General features: G+C 35.5%; 1 protein-coding gene across 6 annotated transcripts in view; it reads left to right on the plus strand.

The window, feature by feature from the left end:
* The window catches only part of EYA4 (EYA transcriptional coactivator and phosphatase 4), a 253569-nt gene that overhangs the window by 175862 nt on the left and 59775 nt on the right, over nucleotides 1-17932 (plus strand). For all 6 annotated transcript variants that reach the window (XM_054569991.1, XM_054569990.1, XM_054569992.1 and 3 more), the window contains one exon: nucleotides 16891-17015. In XM_054569991.1, the coding sequence (XP_054425966.1) occupies nucleotides 16891-17015 (125 nt within the window). The remainder of the gene's footprint in view (nucleotides 1-16890; nucleotides 17016-17932) is intronic.

Genomic DNA, 17932 nt, shown 5'->3' on the forward strand with positions numbered 1-17932 from the left:
TTCAGAAATATTTTAAAGAAGAGAATAATCTTATGTATATTATGTATGTGTTTAGGGGAAATCTTCACTGTTATACACTACTGAGGCATCAAAAATCATTTATTTGGAAACTGAAAATAGAATTTTTTGTAATTATTAGCACAGTAGCTATTCATAGAGAGATAATCCAGTTAATGCTACTTGACCATGCTACATGCAGTCTTACTCTCGTATTGAGTGAATCTTTTCTTTGTACCAGGCAGATTGTGAAGCATACCATCCCCTTTTGGCACCAACAAGTTACAACAGATTGAGATTAGTGTCCTTAAAATTAATGACATTTTAACATTTTATTGTAAAAAAAGTAATTACATTGTATGCATTTTTCGTCAAGCTTTTAGGAACTGTTCAAGTACTTTAAATTCAGAACATTGTGTGTTCCACTTAAATGGTAATGGTTGGAACACTTCTAAGTTTAGCAATATTTAAATCAATGAGTTTCATTTGACAGTGATCTCAAAACTTCTTTCATCCTACATTTTATAGGCTAAACAGCAAGTTATTTCAGAACTTATGGGCAGTTGTTCACGTTTTCCAGGCAGAAGTCACAGAATGATTTTACTTGAGAAAACTAAAAGATGGCATGTGTGCCTAATAAAATATTCAGATAGCTTGATAATTTCTGCCAAGACTTTTGTCATGAGGGTCAACCATAGTGCCTTATTCCACACCCCCAGCCAGCATTCGCAAACCACCAATCATTTCCTAAGGGACCTTAACAGACAGAAGCATTGAATTCTCTGTAGTCAGTGTTGCCTCCCACCTGGGAAAAAGACAGTCCTGTAATTGAATCCCAGCATATGCATTGTCATCCCTCCTGCCTGTCCCTCTGGTGCGACAGCAAATTAAAAGACTTCTAAGGCTCAGCCTGCCTTCCAGCTGCCAGCCCCTGGTAGACATGAGGGAGCCAGAAGGGACCAGGTGGAGCAGTTTTGAGTTGCACTAAACACACAGTGCAAGGAGGTTGGCCGTAACTTCCCAATGAATATTTATACCAGCCCCATTTCTCATGTTGCGCTTTGGCACGGATCAGAGTGCTGAGCTCCTGCTGATGTCAAGGGCCCTGCATTGTTTGGATCTGCTCCGTGAAGTATTACGCCAGATGAGAAGTGGGCCCCAGGTTCCTATCACTAAGATAGCTAGTTGAGGTTTGTTTTTTTTTTTAAATGGAGACTATCATGTTATAGTGTCATAAGGATGGGGCAATGGGGGAGTTCCCTGACGTCTTCTGGCATTTCTGTTCATGAATCGCACGCGGCCTCAACCACAGCTTCCTGTGGAGTGGAACTTTAATTGCTTATATTAAGAGCCACACAACACTCTATGTTGTAGATCACTGCATTTTTTCATCTTATTCTTGGAGGGTTTATTTTTGTTTGCTAAGGTCAGGCACTTATCACAGGGCTCTCTCATCACATTTCACATTCTGATCCCTCGTGGCAGTTGCTAACTTCCTTGCGCTGAAAGTGAATGGGTTGGGTAACCTCATAAAGATACAGAATGTCTTGGCATAGAAAGGAAGGGAGTAAAGAATGCCTGTCTATGGAAGACTCTCAGTGTTATTTAGTGAGCTGTGTAAACTGAGAAGATATTTGGAAAACCATCTACACACAAACCCATTAACTTTTTCTAGGTAGTAGATCATGGACTTTTATTCATGTCCATGATTCCCAATCGATAGTGTTACCTAGTATCATGAAATTTGTTTGAAAAATAATTTTATTGTTTCTTTAAAAAAATTTATTAAAGCATAGTTAGCATAGGATATTGTGTTAGTTTCAGGTGTACAACAGTGATTCAACGTTTATGTACCTTATGATATGAACACCACAATAAGTCAATTAACCATCTATCACCATGCAAGGTTACTATTACATTACTGACTATATTCTCTCTGCTGTATATTTCATGCCTGTGGCTTATTTACTTTTCAACTAGGACTTGGTCCCTCTTATCCCCATTCACATTTTTCACCCATCCCCCCAACCTTGCACCCCTTTGGTAACCATTAGTTCATTTTCTGCATCGTTGAGTCTGCTTCCTTTTTCTTTTCTTTTCTTTTTAGATTCCACATATATGGGTAATCCTGTGGTATTTGTCTTTCTCTGTTTGACTTATTTCATTCAGCAAAATACCCTCTAGGTCCATCCATCCTGTTGCAGATGGTGAGGTTTCATTCTTTCTTATTTCATGGCTGAGTCGTATTCCATTGTAGATATGCACCACTTCTCTTTATCCATTCATCTATGGATGGGCACCCATGTTGCTTTTATATCTTGCTGATTGTAAATAATGTTGCAGTGAACATAGGGGTACTTATGTCTTTCTGAATTAATGTTTTTGTTTTCTTCTGATAAATAGCCAGGAATGGAATTTCTGGGTCATACAGTGGTCCTATTTTTAAATGTTTGATGAACCTCCATACTTTTTTCCATAGTGACGGCACCAATTTACAATCACACCAACAGTGCACAAAGATTCCCTTTTCTCCACATGCTCACCAACACTTGTTGTTTGTTGACATTTTTTAATAGCCATTCTGACATATCTCATTGTGGTCTTGATTTGCATTTCCTTGATGATTAATGATGTTGAGCATCTTTTAATATGATGTTTAAGACCATTGTTTTCTTATTGAATATTTTATCTGGATTTTCTATCTATTATTGTACGTGTGTATTAAAGTCTCCTACTATTATTATAATAATGTAAATTTTTCTCTTTATGTCTATTCATATTGATATTTATTTGCTTGGTATATTTAGGCTCTCCTATGTTGGGTGCATAGGTAATTGTACATATTATATCTTTTGACCCTTTGATTATTATTTAATGCTTTTTTTGTCCCTTTTTACAATCTTTGTTTTAAAGTCCCTTTTGTCAGATATGAGTATTGCTGCCCCAGCTTTCTTTTCATTTTTATCTGCATGGAATATATTTTCCATATCTTCATTATCAATATATGTCTGTCTTTTCATCTGAAATGAGTCTTGCATACAGAGCATATAGTTGGTCTTGTGTTTTTTTCTTTCTTTTTTTTTAATCCATTCTGTCACCCCATGTCTTTTGGTTGGAACATTTAGTGCATTTATATTTAAAGTAATTACTGATTGATATGTTCATTTTTGTTAATTTTTAAATGATTTCTATAGTTGCTTTCTGTTGCTTTTTTTCTTTTAATCTCTTTACTTTCAGTTCGCTAGGAGTTTTTTTTTTTCAGTGTTCTGTTTGTATTCATTTATATTTAATTTTCATGTCTCTTTTGTAGGTTTTGGTTTATGGTTACCATGAGGTTGATATATATTGATTTATATCTATAACATATTTTAAGATGACAGGCATTTTTAATTCAAACACATTCATTCTAAAGCACTAGATTTTTGCTCTGCTTCCACACTTTTTGACATATGCTTTACAGCTTTTTGTTTTGTGTATTACCTAACTACTTATTATAGTTATAGTTGATTTTACTGCTTTTGTATTTTAACCTTCATATTAGCTTTTTAAGGGTCTGACTCACTATTTATTATATATTTGTCTTTTCTGGTGAGGGTTTTTTTTTCTTTCATATATTTTATTATTTCTGGTTATGGGCTTTTCTTTTCTGCCTGAAGAAGATCCTTTAATATCTCTTGTAAAGTCAGTTTAATTATAAGGAACTTTTTTAGTTTTTACTTGTCTGGGAGACTCTGTATTTCTCCTTCGGTTCAGAATAGCATCGTTAGTGGATAGAGTATTCTAGGTTGTAGTTTCCTTTATTTTAGCATTTGAAATATATTCTGCTACTCCCTTCTAGCCAATAGATTTTCTGCTGAGAAATCAGCTATCAGCAGAAACCCCTACTGGGGTTTCCCTTGTATGTGACCAGTTGTTTATCCACTGCCACTTTCAAGATTCTCTCTTTATCTTTAAACTATACCATTTTAATTACAATACATCTTGGTGTATAGTCACTTGGAGTCTCTTTGGGTTCACCTTATTTGGAACTCTCTGTGCTCCCTGGACTTAGATGTCTGTTTCCTTCCCAGTTAATCTCTCCATTATTATTTCTCCAAATAACATTCTGTCCAAATAACATTATTTCTCCATTATTTCTCCAAATAACATTCTGTTCTTTGTCTCTCTTCTCCTTTTGGGATCCCTCTAATATGAATATTAGTATGCTTGATGTTATGTCAGAGATCCCTTAAACTATCCTCATTTTTAGAAGGTTTTATTCATATATTTTTAGAGAGAAAAGAAGGGAGTGAGGGAGAGAAATGTCATTGTGAGAGAGAAACATCAATTGATCACCTCTCAAATGCACCCCAACCAGGGACCAAACCCACAACTCAGACATATGTCCTACCTGAGAATCAAACCAACAACCTTTTGCTCTGTGAGATGACACCCTACGAACTGAGCCACACTGGTCAAGGCCTGTCCTCATTTTTTAAAATCCCTTTCTCTTTTTGCTGTTCTGATTGGGTGATTTCCATTATTCTGTCTGTCTTTTAGGTAGCTAATTCATTCTTCTGTGTGATCTAATCACCAGTTGTTAAATGGTATTGTTCATTTTCTCTAGTGTATTTTTTATTTTAGTTTTTTTTTTTGAGCTACGATTGCTTATTTATTATATTTCCTAACTCTTTGTTGATATTCTGCCTGACTTCTTCTATTCTATTGTCAAGTTTATTAAGTGTTTTTATTCAGGCTTTACCTTGAATTGTTTATCATGCAAATGATCAGTTTCATTAGGGTTTGGGGTGTGTTTTTCTTGTTCCTTCATTTGAAGCATGCACATATTCCTCTTCTTATTTTTCTGATTCTCTGTGTTTGTTGTGTCTACAAATTAAATTAAACAGCTATCTCTCCTAATCATGCAAAAGCGGCCTTATATAGAAGTGACCTCTGTGTAGACTATGTGCGCCAGCTGGTTTTGGCATGCCAGCTGGAGCCAGAGCGAGCCTCTGTGGTGCCTGGGTTGCCCTGAGGGGCTGACTGGTTGGAACTTCAGCAGGCACACACCGAGGTGGCCTGGGACATGGGGCTCCAGGGTGCCCTGGCAGTTTTGCAATTTGAGACTGGAATGGACCTAGAGGGGGGTGACCCAATGTGTATGTTTGCTAGTGCCCTGACAGTTTTGCTATCTGGGAGCAAAACAAGCTCAGGGTAGTGAGGCAGAGAACACGCTGCAAGTGTTTAGATCTCTGGACAGAGCTCCAGCCTGCACTATCTATGTGGAAAGGGAACTTAAACTGTGGCAGTCAGCAGAACTTTCAATTTTAGAAAGTTCCCACCATCCTCAAAGAGCTCACACAGTTCCCCGACCTTCTCTATATAGTCCTTCTCTCTTACTTGTGCAGAAGATACTTGGTCAGCACTTGGTTGTCTCTCAGGAGGAATTGATTTATATGCATATTTGTATTTGGTGTGCTCAAGGGAAGGGATGCATTCAGAACCATCTTAGGTTTTCATCTTGGACTGGATTGCCCCTTTTGTTTTTTAATATGACTTAATAAACCACAGACCAGTGAACTTCTTTAAGATTGCTGGTTTCAAAATTATATTCTTAAGTAATTAAATGCAACTAATTAGAAAAAAGGCTCTGATCTTGGGAATTCATTATAAATCATCTAAGCAGAAGGAATAGCCTCATAGTCTTTTGTGACAGCAATACTAGAAAAGAGGAAAAGGGCATGCATTATACTTAGTACATATGGAATTCAGCAAGGTATGTGTCAAAGGTTCTTGATGTATTTACAAGGAAAAAAGGAAAATAGAGACTGAATGATAGTACCACTGTCAGCTCAATAACTATTCTCAAGTAGTTGATTCAAACCTTGAGATACACCTCTAGTATCCTCTTCAAGACTTGTCCTTGACATTGGCCTATTCACCATGTCTATTACAATTTGGCATTGATGGCACACTAAGAAAATTTATGAATATCATGAGTTAGGGAAAGAGCACATTGAACAGCTGAACCAGAATCTTAACAAGACAAGCTGGAATAACGGATTTAGTTCAACAAAATGGTATTTAGGAGGAACACATGAAAAGCTGTTCACTTGGGTTCCATATGCCAATCGCAGGGTGTAGTAGCTGTGAGGACACAGGACTCTAAAGCTTCACATGGTACAGAGACATAGGAGTTTGCTTGACTGGGTTTAATTATGAGTTATCACTTGAAGGTATCTGCTAGCAAAGCTAATGACTTCTTTGGGCTATAACGATGTGTCCATACCAAGAGTTATAATACCCCTGCCATAGTTTGTACCCTAACTGTAAGACTGTGGGTCTCACACTTTAAGAAGAAGCCTGGAATTCCTCAGAAGAGAACACAAGGAAGATAAAATTATTTTAAGTGGCCCAGGTGAACTGAAGAAACTGGAGATGCTTAATTGGGAAGAGAAAGGTTCTTTGATGTTTGGAAAACAGTTATGTGAAAGAAGGTTTAGACTTGACCCCTGTCAATACGTTACATTGCTTATAGGACTAAATTTCTATGAAAACAATGTACAGAAAACTTCCTAATATTGCATGATATGAAAGTGAAATGGGCCGCCTGATAAGAAAATTATTTTCTTGAAGCTACAAGTTTTCAAACAGACAGATCAGGCGTTTATTGACAGTGTTGCAGAAGTGATTATAGTAATAGCTAACATTAATTAAGATATACTGTGTGCCAAATTCTGTGCAATTTGTGTGCAATCTTATTGAATTTATACAGTAGCCACTGCCCAGTATATATTATTATCCTGTCTCTTGAGCTTAAGGTCCAATGATTAATAAATGTTAAAGGTGGAGTTTAAAGCCCAGGTTTGAGTCTACAGAGTCTATAGTACAAGCTGCTAACACTGCATTCACGGCCTCAAGCATAAAATGGTACCTTTGCATTTGAGGACATTGAATGTCCCTTTAGATCCTGAAATTTCATCACCTGAATAAGGAACCATCTTTATTTTTTTCCATTATGTCAATGCTTTGCCCTTTCTAGTTCAAAATTCTAGTATTTAAAAATCCTCATTCATTCTTCCAATAAAATGTCTAATCCTTATTGATAGTTTTTTTTTCTTAAAAAAAGACTATATTTCTTGGTGTAATTGATGACATTAGATGGTTTGATCGTGACCATATCCTTACTTTACTACTTTCCAGAGGGAAATAATTTCCTGCTTCATTAAACATGGTATAACTAATTGAATAGAATCTTAGACCTGTATCATTCAAATGATGCTTGTATAATTTATTGGATTTTTTTCTTTGTTTTCAATTAAAGGGTGCTTCCACAACCTAAATATAGAGAAATGCATCTGTTTTTCAAAAATACTTCCTCATATTTCTTGGGTGGGAAGGTCATATTTTATCTAAATAATTTGTTTGAACTATAGTGAAGAAAGGGCTGGAGTTGCAGGTCTCAAGTCTAGAGTCGTAAGCCTTGGAACAGAATGATGATAAAAGTGTCCAAAGAACAGTGTGTTCATGGCTTTATTTGTTATTACTCCAGGGCCTGAGGTCACCCTGGCAAACAGGTCACTTGCACTGCAAGCATTCATGCTAGCCTCCAGAGCAGGCATGAGATCACTGGCAAATTGCATGGTCCACTTCCTTGATCCTTATTGTCAGGGGTCTTTCTTCTCTTACATATCCTTTTCTCTGTGGCAGAACCCAGTCCTGACCACATTTGGTGAAATGGTCTAGTGAGGGCCCCTTTCTGAGACTGTCTGCCTACCTATCACATAGACACTGTGCAGTAGAGAAGATCCACATCTCCCAGCCTTACTGCCAAAGGAGAAACTGGCTCCGGTCTGCAGTGATGACAAGGGTTTCTTGGATCCTATTCTGAAATGTGTTGGACAAGACAGCCTGGCATTGCTACCTGATGTTTTTAAAAGGCTAGTGCTTTTTCCAGAGAGTGAGAACCGGTACTCAGAAGTGACATGCCCATGACTTTCATCTGATTGAAGTTGACCAAGTCATTTTGTTCTTATTTTTTTCTTCCACAAAGGCTTTCTGTACCCATCCAGAACATCTTCCTTCCTTCTCCTCACCCTCCCCCCACCCTATCTACCTCACTCATGTGGGAGATATGACATTGTACACTCAGATATGAAAAGTTGCACACATGTTTGTATCAGAGAACTAATCCTTGTCTCTCTCCAACTAGCCTTGTCCTCCCACTAGCCTGATAGCTCTCTGAAGATATTTTATGCATTCCTAGAACTCTCAATGCACACATGTCAAACTTGCTCTTTCTTGGGTTTGAGGAGGATATTTCAGTTTGTTAGGAATAAATTTCACCTGTGCTACAGAAGCAGCGCTAGACTAGATTTGATGCCAAGTAACTCAGAGCACGTCATCTACATTTCCCTATTCCTATTTTATTATCACTTATTAGTACACAGTAAGTACCTGCACAATTCCAAGAGTAGAGGGAAAAACAAATAAACAAAATTGAAAATTATCCCTTCCATAATAGTTCTTATACCCTAACTAAGTAGACCCCAATGTTGTTATTCTTAACTTTTCAGCTAAGGAAAACCAAGCCTTGTATTACATAGAAAAGGAAGTTATGAGCAAAGCAAATACTTGAACTTTTGCCCTTCAACTCAGCCTGATAGACAAATGGAAATCAACTGATTAAATCAGGTGGACTCTGAGAATGTGGGGCAGATAGGCATGCGTACATACCATCCACTTCATGCACAGAGGAAAAGCTGGCATGAGAGCGAGTATGTATGAAAGTCTAGGATGCTTTTGCATTTCTTGGGTTGAGAAGAATTGATGGAATCTCAGCCCATAAATAAATAGACAGTGACTCATTATCAGCATTTGTGCAGAGGGAATCTTTGTTTCTGAGTTAGGGTGGTCTCTAAAATGCACAAATGTAAAGCTTGCTCCTCCTGGGTTTGAAGAGGATATTTCAGTTTGTTAGGAATAAATTCCATCTGTGCTACAGAAGAATTGCAGAAAAGAACCAAGAAACTGATTGCATGTCACTTGCCATTCTTCCTTATTTTATTTATTTTAGTAAGCTTTTGTGTTTACAGATCAGTTCATTGTTTGTATTGTCAGGAGAGATGCTGGTATTCATATGGCCTCATGACATAAGGACCACTCTAAGGCAGTGATTTTCAACCTTATTCATCCCATGGCTCACATAAACTACTAAACTTTTGCAGCACACCAAAAAATGTATTTTTTTTGTGCTTATCTGACACAAAAATAGGTGTAATATTGATTCTTTCACAATGGACAGCTATTTTGTGTTGGCTGTTGTCTTTTTTTTTAAATTTGACAATCTAAGGGAAAAGAGGTCCATGTGCCCGATTAAACAGTCAAGTATTGCATGTTTTAAAAATTCTTGCGACACACTGGTTGAAAGTCCGTTGTCTAAGGGGGCTGAAATTGAAGTCTTGGGAGGAAAAGACGATCACCTTTAAATTTGGTAACAACCAATATAGGTTTGGGAGAGTAAATGCTTATATTGAATTCAGTAATTTTTGAAAACCATTCAGAATTTTATATTGCAGGATATGCATTTCTGATTGTAGTTTCACAGAGTGAAAGAATTAAAGCCACTTTTTAAAAGATTTTTTTATTGATTGATTTTAGAAATACAGAGGGGAAGAGAGAAAGAGAAACATCGATTTGTTATTCCACTTATTTAGGCATTCACTGATTCATTCTTGAATGTGCCCTGACCAGGGATCAAAACCTCAATCTCTGCACGTCAAGACAACACTCTAACCAACTGAGCTACCAAGCTAGGCCCTAAAGTTATTTTTTAAAAAATGGGAAGCATACAATGTGTGATAGAAAAAACCTGAGCTCAGGCATCAGAAAGACCTAAGATCAAATTCTGGTGCTGGTCTTTTTACTTATATGATCTATGTATATCACCTTTGAGCTTCACTTTCTTCATCTGTAAAATATGGAAAATCTTACACATATTGCTGTGTCATTGTAAAAACTAAAGGAGATAACATTAATATTATATTATAATATTAATAGAGAATGTGTTATACAATACATATTATACTAGTAAAACGAGTACCCTTTAATCAATTTCTGCTCTGGAACTCTAAGGTAAACTTTATATTTTATGTATCATATTTTGTATAAACTAGACAAGAATCTGAAATTTCAGAAATAATTACAAGATAAACAAAAGAAAATACAGGAATATTTTACTGTAGAGTTCATAGCAATAATGGATGTCTGTACTCTAAACGTTCTTTTAGTTGTAAGAAATATCAACTCTTTAAGCCGAAGTGGGACTATGAATAGCCCAACCTCCAAACTCCAGAGCAGACACTGTTTTCAATATCTCAGTACGTGAACTGATGAGACACTGACTGAAGTTTTTAGGTATTTTTGGTTTATGTTTTTAATAAGTACTGGCAAGGCCCTTGTACCTATAACTGGTAAATTCACTCATTGGTTTTATTAGTATTTTTTAATAGGTTTCTCAGGTTTTTTACATAATTATGTTATCGTGAATTAATTTTTTCCTTTCTTTCTAAACTTTACCTCTTTTATTTATTTATTTTCTTTTTGTATTGGCAAAGATTACCAGTAAAATGTTGTGCTGAAGTAAGATAAACAGATACCTTTGTCTTGGTTCTGATTTTAGAGAGAAGTAATCAGTATTTCATCATTAAATATGACATAAACTGTAGATATTTCAAAAGTGGTCTCTGTCATGTAGGGGGATCATACTTATTTTCCTGTTTGCTGAGAGTTTGTGTCATGAACAGCTGACGAATATTGTCAAATGCTTTTTTGAAATAATATTCTGTTGATTGCATTGATTGTTCTTCAAATGTGAAGTCAAAATTGCATTCTTGAGGTAAAGGACATTTGGTCATGATATATTATCCTTTTATTACTAGATTTTAATTTGATAATATTTTGTTAAATTTTTTCATCTATGTTTATGAGAAATATAGGTCCATAATTTTCTTTTCTTTATATTGTCTTTGGCAAGTTTTGGATCAGGGTCATTCTGGTCTTGTACAAATGGAGTGAAAAACATTCCCTGCTTTTTTTTCTGGAGGAATGTACCAATGATTGTAGTGATTTTTCCTTAAATGTTTGCTAGCATTCACTAATGAAACCATAAACTTCTGGAAGGTTTTTTTTTAAGTGTTTAATTATGAATTCAATTTCAATTGATATAGGACCAGGTTTTCTATTTTTTAATGGGTCAGTTTTTATAAGTTACATCTTTCAAGAAATTCACTTATTTCATCTAACTTGTATTATTTGGCATAATATTGTTCATAATGTTCCCTTATTATGAGGGGGACCCAAAAACAGAATTTATTTATTAAAAAATGTGTATTTATTCATGTTTAAACTTCAGTCACCTTTAAAGTACTATCTATTGGATGCAATACACCTATCGAGACTTTTTTTCCACTGCTCAAAACAGTTTTTGTACTGTCTGACTTTGATGTCTTTTAAGTTCTTCTGCCATTTTTTGTTTCAGCTCTTCCACATTGTCAAAACATTTCCCTTTGAAGACTTTCTTCATCCAGGGAAATAAGCAAACAAACAAAAAGTCATTCAGGGAGAGATCAGGTGAATAGGGAGGGTGGGGCAGAGAGGTCATGCCATTTTCAGTCAAAAACTGCTGAACATTCAGCACAGTGTGGGCAGGTGCGCTCCAAAATCACCCGTCATGAAATAGACAAATGTGTTGAAAGAGTCTTCAAAAAAGTATTCACTGAAGCCAAAAGCAGCCTCTGACAACAATGTCAACTAGTACACTGATACAGATGGGTTACTGGAACACTCACCTAGTGGGGGAAGCCTGTACTACAAGGGGCCCGCCCTCCAGAAGATAATTTCAATTTTTTAGCCCTCCTCTAATCTTTGTAAATATCTTTAGTATCTCTAATGATCATCCTCTGGATTTGTAAATTGTTTCTATTGTTCATAGATTTTTTCATTTCAATGATTTCTTCTCTCTATTATTTCCTTTTTTATACTTACTTAGGGTGTAATTTGCTTTTCTCTTACTAGCTTCTTAAGATTTTAAACCCTTCTCCTTTTCTAATATAAGCATTTAAAGATATAAATGTCTCACTATCCATGCTTTATCTGCATACCACAACTTTTGATTTGATGTTTTTTTAAGACTTTATTTTTTAGAGAAGTTTCAGGTTTACAACAATATTAAAAGGAAGTGACAGAGATTTCTCATTTACCCCTGCCCCCACGTAGGCATAATTTTCCCCATTATCAGCATCGCCCATCTGAATGGTGCATTTGTTGTGGAGTATGAACCTATATTAACACATCATAATAGCCCAAAGTCCATAGTTTACCTTATTTAGTGTTACCTCTTAGTGTTACCTCTTAAACATTCCATGGGTTTGGACAAATGTAAACTGACATATATCCTTCATTATAATATCATACAGAGTATTTTCACTGTCCTAAAAATTCTCCATGCTTTGCCTGTTCATTCCTCTCCTGTCCCCATTCTTCATAATCGCTGATCTTTTTATTTTCTCCACAGTTTTGCCTTTTCCAGAATATCATATAGAGGGAAGCATACAGTATTTAACCTTCTCAGATTGGCTTATTTCACTTAGTAATATATATAAGGTCTCTTCATGTCTTTTCATGGTTTAATAGATTGTTTATTTTTAGTGCTAAGTAATAGTCCATTGTCTGGATGACCAGAGTTTGTTTATCCATTCACATACTTAAGGACATCTTGGTGACTTCCAAGTTTTGGCAGTTATGAATAAAGCTGCTGTAAACATCTGTGTGCACATTTTTGTGTGGATATGTTTTCAGCTCATTTAGATAAATACAAGGAGCACAATTGCTGAATCATACGGTAAGAGTATGTTTAGTTTTGGAAGAAACTGCCAAACAAACTTCCTTCCAAAGTAGTTACACCATTTTGCATTTCCATCAGCAATGAATGAGAATTTCTGTTGTTCCAGTCCTTGCCAGCATTGGATCCAAGCTTTGGCCATTGTAATAGGTAGTGAAGTGGTATCTTATTGTTTGATTTTGCATTTTCCTGATGATATGTGATGTGAAGCATCTCTTTATGTGGTTATTTACCATGTGCATATCTTCTTTGGCAAGGTGTCTGTTAAGGTTTTTGGCCCATTTTTTAAGTGGATTGTTTTCTTGTTGCTTAGCTTTAAAAGTTCTTTCTGTATTTTGGACAGCAGCCCTTCATCAGATATGTCTTTTGCAAATAGTTTCTTGTAGTCTGTGGTTTGTCTTCTAACTCCCTTGACATTGGCTTCCGAGGAGCAAATGCCTTTAATTTTACTTAAGTCTAGTTTATCAGTGATTTATTTCATGAATCACATCTTTGGTGTTGTACCAAAAAACCAAAAGTCACATCCCAGGCTACTGAGGTTTTCTCCTACGTTATCTTCTAGGATTTTTGTAGTTTTGCATTTGACATTTAGGTTTATGATTAATTTGGAATTAATTTTTGTGAAGTTTATAAGGTCTGTATCTAGATGTATCATTGTGGTTGTCCAGATGTTCCAGCTCCATTTGTCAGAGAGACTATCTTTGTTCCATTTCATTGCTTTTGTTTCTTTGTCAAAGATCAGTTGACTATATGGGAGGGGGAGTTGTTTGATGTGTCGTCATTATTATTTTTCCTACATACTTTCTACATTCACTTCAATGCCTTCTTTGACAGATTATTTGGAAGTGTGGTATTTAATTTTAAAATATTAGGTATCATTTTATATATCTTATCATTGTTTTCTAATTGAAGTCACTGTGGTCAGATACCACACTCTGTAAGATATACTTTAAAATCTAACGATACTCACCCTGACTGGTTTGGCTCAGTGGATGGAGTGTTGTCCTGTGAACCAAAAGGTCACTGGTTCAATTCCCAGTCAGGGCACATGGCTGGGTTGCAGGCAGGTGCCCATTTGGGGGCTAGTGAGAGACAACCAATCGCTGAATGTCTTGCACATTGATGTTTCTCTCCCTTTCTTTCTCCCTTCCTTCCCCTCTTTCTAACAATAAATAAAAATTATTTTTAAATCTAATGATACTCATTTTAAGGCCCACCATATAGTTCTTCTGTTGGACATTTCATGTTCACATAAAAATAATGTTTATTTTATAATCATTGAGTATTAACATTCTATAACTGTCAATTATGTCACATTGGTTGATAATTTTCAAATCTGTGTATACATATTGTTAAATATATATAATTAAATTTATTGGGGTGACAATACAAGTATATAGGTTCCAAGTATACAATTCTATGATACATAATCTGTATACTGCATTGTGTTTTTACCACCCAAAGTCAGACGTCCTTCCGTCAGCATGCATTTGACCCCCTTTACCCTTTACTGCACCCCACCCCCTGTTCCCTCTGGTGACCACCATACTACTGTCTGTGAATATATGAATTTTTCTGTGTCTCGTTTGTTCATTTGTTGCTTTCAATTTTATATCCCACATGTTAATGAAATCATATGGTTCTTGACTTTTTCTGTCAGGCTTATTTTGCTTAGTATGATATTCTCAAGGTCCATCTATGTTGTAACAAATGGCAGTATTTCATCTTATCTTATGGCTAAGTAGTATTCCATTGTATATATATGTACCACTCTTCTTTATCCAATCATCTTTTGGAGGACAAGGGTTGTTTTCATGTCTTTGCGACCATGAATAATACTGTAATGAACATAGGAGTGCATATATCTTTGCAAATAAACATTTTCAAATATTTCAAGTCGACACCCAGAAAAAGGGTTGTTGGGTCATATGGTAACTCTATTTTGAATTTTCTGAGGAACTGCCATACTGTTTTCCATGGTGGCTGGGGCAATTCACATTTCCAACAGCAGTGAATGAGGATTCCTTTTTCTCCAGCACCTTTCCAAGACTTACTGTTATTTGTCTTGTCAATAATAGCTATTCTAACAGGTGTGAGGTGGTATCTTATTGTAGTTTTGATTTGCATTTCCCTGGTAGCAAGGGAAGTTGAGCATCTTTTTATACACCTTTTGACCATTTGTATGTCTTCTTAGGAGTAGTATCAGTTCAGGTCCCCTGCTGATTTCTTAAGTGTTTTGTTTTTGTTGTTGTTGAGTTGTATGAGTTCTTTATATATTTTGGATATTAATTCCTTGTCAGAAGTGTTGTTTGCCCATATGTTCTACCATTGGTCGGGTGCCTTTTTGTCTTGTAGATGGTTTCTTACGCTCCACAGAAGTTTTTTTGTTTCAATAAATGATGCTGGGAAAATTGGAAAGCCACATGCAAAAGAATGAAATTAGACTGCTGTTTGTCATCAGATACAAAAATTAACTCAAAATGGACCAAAAACCTAAATACTATACCTGAAACAATAAATTTCATAGAAAAGAACTTAGGTACTAAACTTATGGACCTTGGTCTTAGAAGAAATTTTATTAATTTGACTTCAAATACAAAGGAAATAAAAACAAAAATAAATGAATGGGACTATATCAAACTGTGCATATATATATATAATATAAACCATAGGTATTTTTATATATGTTTATATATATAAACATATGTGTATGTTTTTAAATTTATTTTGGTCTACTTTTTATTTATTTTTTTATTGGTTACTGTGAAAAGCATGTTATAAAAGTTCCGAGGTATAAGAAAAGGCCCTGAGGTACAATCAGGCTTGGTGCTGTTCAAGCCAAGCAAGAGGATAGAAGAACTTGAGGGAAGTGACCAAGTATTGCAAATGGGGATCCCTAGGAAGCACGTCATGATTGTGGAGGAAGTATATTTAGGGAGCGCATTCCGGATCCACATGTATATAAGGAAGGGGGAGAAAGCAGGAGTGAATAGAGGAAGAGCTGGACCATGACGTGGTCTGGACAGAGTACCCAGGTAGGCACTCAGAGAGCTCTAAGGCTGGAGCCTTAGAGTGGCCTTCAGAGTTTCCAGACTCTCTGCTCATTTATCCGCCAGTGATCCATAGGCTACCCTAGAAAGGGGAATGATCTTGGGAGAAAAAAAAAATTCCAACTATTATCATGGATCTGTCAGTTTCTTCCTTTAATTATATTAGTTTTGCTTTATGTGTTTTGAAACTGCTATTAGGTTCATGTACATTTAGGATTGTTATGTCTTCTGAAGAATGTATGACTATTTTTCATTTTCTTATTTCTCTCTTTATATCTGCTCTATTCTTTCTCTCTCTAGGACTATTTTTTGTGATATTATTATGGCCCAAACATTGATGTTATGTTTATTATTTACATGTTATATCATTTTTTATTCTTTACCCTGAACCTACTTGGAGCTTATCACTATTTATGTTCCCAGGAAGCAGACTCATATATAGAGATGGTGCCAGGAGTTTACTGAGTTGTATTGTCAGTAGTCATACTTTTGGGAAGAGGAAGGAAGCATAATTGAACCGAGAGACATTGATCTTCAGTGCAATTACAACAAAAGGGGGTGGTCTTTATAGGCCTTCATTGACCAGTCAGTAGTTGGAGGCTACTTTCTGAAAGGATGTGATCTTGGGTAAAGTAAATCTCTTTAGCTAAGAACAAGTCTTGGAAAGGAATTCCGCTGAGAGCTTCCAGTTGGTAACAGTTCCCGCAGCAACAGGAATGATTTTTTTAGTTGTAGAGCTGGGGGCCTGGGCAGCCCACCTTAGTATCACAGTGTGCTTATGTTTAAAATCCTTTTCTTATGGATCCCCAGAAGCTGGATCTTGGTTACTTAAACCAATATGACAATCTTTGGCTTTTTCTTGGAATTTACTTTCAAGAAAATAAGTTTTCAAGAGGATTGTAGTTTATTAGGAAATGACTGCTGAAATTTCAACTTTGGCTCTCTTGCTTCCGGCTCTAACAGGTCTATGGACATGCAGGACCTAGCAAGTCCTCATCCTCTTGTTGGAGGCAGTGATACGCCTGGTGGCTCCAAACTGGAGAAAGCTAATCTGAGCAGCACATCAGTCACCACGAATGGGACAGGAGGCAAGTGTACAACCCTGAAGATACCCAGAATCACATGTTAATGTTTGTTGAAATTTCATGTTAGGGGTCTGCGAATAAATAAATATTTCATTAGCAATAGCACAATCAGCATTATATGCAAGGAATATATAGTTAATGGATTATTTATTGTTCTGTTCACTTTCTTAATTTTTTGGTCCACCTCTAAAATGAGAAACATTTGGAAAGAATAGATAGGTTCTGAGCAACATTTTGAAGACCTTTACTAAGGATCCCTTTTCTCATTTGCCCTTGTAAATATTTTTTTGAAAAGTAAAAAATGTGAATTTGCACTGAATCTTATCAAAAATGAAGACAAAGAAGAAAATATACTATTGTATTTCTCAGTTTCATTTTTAATTGTGAGAGAAAATCTACCTCACATTTTTTCTAAAAATATAGTTTTTCATAAAAGATGATTTTAAAAGTAGAAAAATCAATATCTGCTGCAATTTCTTTTCAAAGAGAATAATGCCTAGCATGTATTTAAAATAGAATTAAATTTTTCCAGCTATCTTCTTATTGTATTAACCCATAATTATTCCACAGCATATAGCAACAGTAACAGTTACTTCAAATATTCTGCCCTATTGTTTTTATACAATGCATTCAACTTTCCAGAAAATATCTTATTTTAGCATCAGAATTATAGATTACACATATATACACATATATGTATAAGCTGCATTTTTAATTATTCACAATCATTTTAAAGTTTTGTAGATCTAATTGTTTTATTCAGTAAGTGAGAAATTATATGAAATTTGTTTTAATTTATAAACTTCATATTACTAGATATCAGCATTTGCCACATCATATTTTCTTTTAAATTTTCAATAAATATTTATGAAATTGATCACCTCTTTCCATTTATTTTAGAATAACTGTGCAATCTAAAA

The sequence above is a fragment of the Pteronotus mesoamericanus genome, unplaced genomic scaffold, assembly GCF_021234165.1.
Source record: "Pteronotus mesoamericanus isolate MK-2021 breed Mesoamerican mustached bat unplaced genomic scaffold, CSHL_Meso_final contig_20, whole genome shotgun sequence".
Lineage (NCBI taxonomy): Eukaryota > Metazoa > Chordata > Mammalia > Chiroptera > Mormoopidae > Pteronotus > Pteronotus mesoamericanus.